General features: G+C 33.2%; 1 protein-coding gene across 1 annotated transcript; it reads right to left on the reverse strand.

Annotated features, from left to right (window-relative positions):
• Positions 1–4,074: 4,074 nt before the first annotated feature.
• On the reverse strand, positions 4,075–5,172 carry LOC115034612. The gene is made up of 3 exons (XM_029491920.1): positions 5,062–5,172; positions 4,611–4,811; positions 4,075–4,532 (listed from the first exon to the last, which is right to left on the reverse strand). The coding sequence occupies exons 1-3, from the start codon at positions 5,144–5,146 to the stop codon at positions 4,315–4,317; spliced, it is 504 nt and encodes a 167-aa protein (XP_029347780.1). The 5' UTR covers positions 5,147–5,172; the 3' UTR covers positions 4,075–4,314.
• Between the last annotated feature and the right edge of the window lie 266 nt (positions 5,173–5,438).

The raw sequence follows: 5,438 nt of genomic DNA on the forward strand, positions 1-5,438 counted from the left end.
TCTGAAAAATACGATAATTATGCAAAAGATACTTTAAAGTTATATTTGCAATTGTATCCCTGGTATAGAATGCCTCCGAGCGTCCATAAGATTTTGGTACATGGTTCAAGAGCCATACAGCTTGCTCATTTTCCTATCGGGATTTTGTCCGAAGAAGCGCAAGAAGCACGAAACAAGGACTACATAAGATTTAGGCGACAAAACACTCGTAAAACCTCAAGAATAGACACCAATACTGATATCTTACATATGTTTTTAACTTATTGCTTATATCATCATGAAAAATAAAAATAATAAGAGTTAGATTAATTTTGTTGTATAGTTTTAAGTACTCATATATTACATACATGTTTGTTATTTAAATATTAAATGATATGTAATATGAATTTAATTATTTTACTTAATATACACCGAGACTCGGATAAACATAATTTAAGAAGGTATGGAAAATTATTTTGTCAATTTGAATCAAATAAATATATATATTTATTTTTATTTATTTTTCCCTCAATGAACAACATGTTTAAAGCAAGTGAAAAGTTAAAAAAAATTTTGTCCACCTAAAATAGTAATTTGGCCCACTGTGTGCCGTCGTCTTAAATCGTGTTCATATTATTAACAAACCATTCCTGACACCTACATGTACATTTAAAGAAGACATATCTGGATCATCACAGCCGTTTTCTACTATATAGTCAATAGATTGTTGAAATTGTAATCGTTTATTGTCTGGGGTATTTAAATCATGTATACTGAATAATGATGATAGGATTTCTCCTCCAGAAATATTACTTCCTTTGGGAGGCTTCACCAAAGAGTATGTACTGATTAGCCTAAATATTTGTATAAATAGAACTGAATCAGGATGATAGTTGGAACTGCAGGAACTTCTCATCATTGAAAAAAATCTTTACAAAAATAATAAGATACCAATGTTAATAAAGGAATAGACTGGTTAAGCCAAATAAATTATTACTTCTAGATTATCTTTATTTAATCGAGATGTCATAAGGAACTGATAATCACATTTAAGCCGCAGATAATCAAAAACTTCTATTGTAGCTTTTAATGAAATCTGTAATCCATAATATGTACTATCGGTTAAGAAGTAATAACCTTTTTCATGTGCAACATTGTTCCAGTTTTCTAAATATTGCTGAAAATCCTTGATAGCCTTAAATTAACAATACTAAAGTTAGTTTATTTATATTTTGAATATGTAAGTACATAGGTACCTAATACTAACTATTAACATGCAATTATGTTTCAAATACATTACCTGATATTCAAAAGAATTATAGTGCAGTGCATTATTTGATGTACGAGAATCCATGCATTTGATCAAATTGCTTATACGTCGTATAAAAGTAACAGTAGGTTTAGAATCACTAAAATCAATATTAGTTTCCCTATAAGCCTCTATTACTACAGCCGTTTTTTCACCAAAAAACTATACAATTCATATTATACATTAATGACCAATATATAAAGTAATAATCACCAATGTGCAGTGCTTTTAAAAGGGGAACTAATTCACATTCATATTGTTAAAAAGGAACTAAATCAATTTAAATCCTTAATAATTTTAAAACTGTATTCATATAATTTATGATAATAAATTGTTTAAATAAATATAAGTTATTTTGTTTTTAACATGTTTAATTTGTATAAAAACTTTTTCTCTTAATTCTCAACAACTTTTAAAATTATATTTAAATTTATAACTGGACCTCCTCACTTACCGCAGGAAGTGGGTCACTCTGGAGGGCAACCCGCAGCTGCCTGAAGCAGAAAACCACCCAAGCTCCACTAAAAAATAGTAATGGCAACTGGTGCAAAACAGATAAAGAACAAGCAGATGCCTTTTGTTCACACCTCTCGAAAGTCTTTCAACCCCATAATGATATTAACAACAATCTTCTAAACACAAATATTGAAAACTCCCTCTTCTCCCCACTACCTCTCTATCTAGCTCCCAAACCGTTCTCACCAAATGAGGTTCAATACTATATTAAATCTTTTCCTCTTAAAAAATCACCTGGGATAGATCTAATCACCGCAGAGGTAGCTAGACAACTCCCTAAAAAAGCAATTATTCACCTAACCCATATTCTTAATTCTATATTAAGACTATCTTACATGCCCCTCCAATGGAAGGTCTCAGTAATTATCTTATTCCCGAAACCTGGCAAACCCCCTGACATTCCATCATCATATCGCCCAATAAGCCTCCTTCCTTTCTTTTCAAAACTATGTGAAAAATTAATTATCAAACGTATATCTCAGATCGTTAACGATAAAAACATAATTCCTCATACCCAATTTGGTTTTCGGAACAAGCACTCCACCATACACCAGATCCATCGCTTAACCGACGCCATTGCTTACTCCTTCGAAAACAAACTTTACTGCTCCGCAGTGCTACTCGATGTTGTTCAAGCTTTTGACAAAGTCTGGCACACTGGACTTCTGTACAAACTAAAGCAATTTCTGCCCTCCTCCATACTTCCTATTCTTCAAATCATATCTAGAAAATCGCCACTTTGTGACTAAAGTAGGCTCAGAATTCTCAAACCCTAGCACCCATCTTAGCGGGTGTCCCCCAAGACGCCATTTCGTCCCCAATTCTTTATAACATATACGCCGCAGACCAACCAATTTCTCCTAATACATCAGTTGCCGAATTTGCCGACGACAAAATCATCTTCACCTCTAATGAAAACCCTCTTGTCGCCAGCCAACATCTACAAAATCATCTTAATGCGATGGAAGTATGGTATTCAAACTGGAAAATAAAAATAAACAACGAAAAGTCTTCACATATAACCTTTACCCTCAGACAAGGCGTAGTCCCTCCCGTCTCTCTAGCAAACAAAATAATACCATCATCTACTAAAGTTAAATACCTAGGCCTACTTCTGGACAAACGCTTAACTTGGGCCGAGCATATTAAACAAAAACGCCTCTTACTTAACTCCAGACGAAAAAGTCTTTACCCACTGCTAGGCAAACAATCCAAGCTAAACCTTAAGAATAAACTATTGCTTTACAAAACCCTTCTGAAACCCATATGGGCTTATGGTATACAATTATGGGGAACGGCAAAAAAATCGAACATATATAAAATGCAAACTTTCCAATCAATAACACTTCGTATAATCACCAACGCTCCCTTTTACGTTACCAACCATACTTTACACTCTGATCTTGGATTACCGACTGTAGCCGAAGTGGCCACATCCTCCTACAAGCGCTTCCGCTCTCGCCTTACAAACCATCCCAACCCACTTATTCTCGCCCTCAACTCCGCAAACATTCCAGGCAATCCACCGAGAAGACTAAAGAGACGCTGGTGTCGCGATCTAGATATCTAAATTATCACTACTTTAAATAAAAAAAAAAAATAAATAAATAAATAAATAAATAAATATAAAAAAAAAAAAAAAAAAACTTAAGCATGTAAAATGTACATAATGTAATAAAAAAAATAATCTTAAATTTCATGTCGAGTGTTACCGCTGGGTTGCTACTCACCTCACGTAATCACAACCATTGTAAATTCAGCCCATATGCCTATTCAGGGGCCGGAGTGGCGCAGTGGTCACGCAGTTGATTACGACTCACACAGTCATCGGTTCGATTCATAGCAAAGTGCAAAAAAAATGTGTGTGATTCTACGCAGTCACCATTTTCCCGTGCTGTCGTCCGATTGCGTCATCCGGTTTCCAACTAGGTCCCACTCCACTGGGAGTGAAGACCGCACATGTCTCCTCTTGGAGAAGGGGGGTAGTATCATGCATATAGTGATATATACATAGATAAATATATCACATGATCTCCCTACTACCCACTTGTGATAAGCATTGTCAAAGACCTTGAGGTCGTTACAATGAACAAATATAGAAAAAAAAAAAAATATATGCCTATTGTAACCATTATTACAGATTGTATATATTCAAATAAATGTTAAAAAAAAAAAAAAAAAAATATTTAAATTTATTATGAATGAAAACAATTCATTTGAATGCATTCCTTCCAAGCACTACTAGTTTGTGTGTTCATCATTTATCCTGTATGCTCTGCCAACGTTCATTTTTTGGTATGGCTTTGGATGCACATCATCTACATAAAGCCCTGGGCAAATTTTTAAATTATATCCAGATTGATTCTCTGAAGCCAAAACAGCATCACAATGCTTAAGTTTAACAACTCCATCTGGGGTCTAAAACATATTAAATTCAAAGTAAAGATTTAATACTTCAAATAATAATAAAAATAAGAAACATTGTGAATGAATACTGGATACAGTCTATACTATTTAAGTTTAATGTATAAAATAAAAATACTAACCCAAAACTCTTCTTGCTTAACCTTACAGTTTCGCATGTTTTTTATAAGGTGTGGGAAATCAGATACGAACCATAATCTTCTGGATTCATCATGCATGTGCGTACAACTTATATTTTCTTTAGAAATACCAAATTTTGACCACATACTGCGGTTCCACGTGGCACCATCAGTCGTTATGACATCTACATTGAAGCCAGATTTTTCCAGTAGAAGAATTGCTTCAATGATAATTTTGTGTAACACAGTACTTGATACATAACCTTTACTTAAAAAGCATGCCAAAGATTGCACCCATTTACCACGAAATGGTTGGAACATAAGGACTAATGCATGGTCTCCTTTTTTATTTGTTTGATGCTCGGGAGTATAGTCACCTAAATTTGTTAGACCATTTATTTCAAACGTTTTTTTATTGAATGAAACAGATTCACTTAACTTCATTTCGTCTAGAAGTAAGGTTCCTAAAAGTTTTAGCATTATATATTACAAGTTCATTAAAAATTATCTAGCAGGGTTGAGCAATAATATAGGACAGTACTTATATTCTAATAAGTTTATTCAATATACATCATTGTAAACAATATTATTTTTGTTTTATCAACGTCAATAAAATAGTATCATACTAAAATAAAAATGTATCATGTACAATGTACATAAATACACAATCAACCCTGCAATAAAGACACTTATATTTCCCAACAAATTCATTACCTCGTTTTTCTTCAGGTTTCATTGTTGAAGATTTTTTTTTCAAAATATCAAAAGTAGCTTGTTGAAAGCCATACTGGCTAGACATTTTTTGTATATACTTTTTCAGGGTATCCACACAAGGTAAAGTCAGTATGTTTTTAGAACGAAGTTGTTCATATACCTTTTTGCTCTTGATACAAATCAACAAACATTCATAAATCCAATTAATAGTATATCGATTACCTTTAACATTATGTTTTTTTGCTGCTGCAAAGCAAGCGCGAACAGCTTCCTGTTGATTTTCTGGCATATCTATAATTGCTTCTTCTATAGATTTTGCAGATGCCTCTGCACATTGTTGTTTTAACAATCTTACTTTAGCTTGTAAATTTGTAACC

Source organism: Acyrthosiphon pisum, unplaced genomic scaffold (genome assembly GCF_005508785.2).
Source record: "Acyrthosiphon pisum isolate AL4f unplaced genomic scaffold, pea_aphid_22Mar2018_4r6ur Scaffold_16194;HRSCAF=16855, whole genome shotgun sequence".
Taxonomy (NCBI): Eukaryota; Metazoa; Arthropoda; class Insecta; order Hemiptera; family Aphididae; genus Acyrthosiphon; species Acyrthosiphon pisum.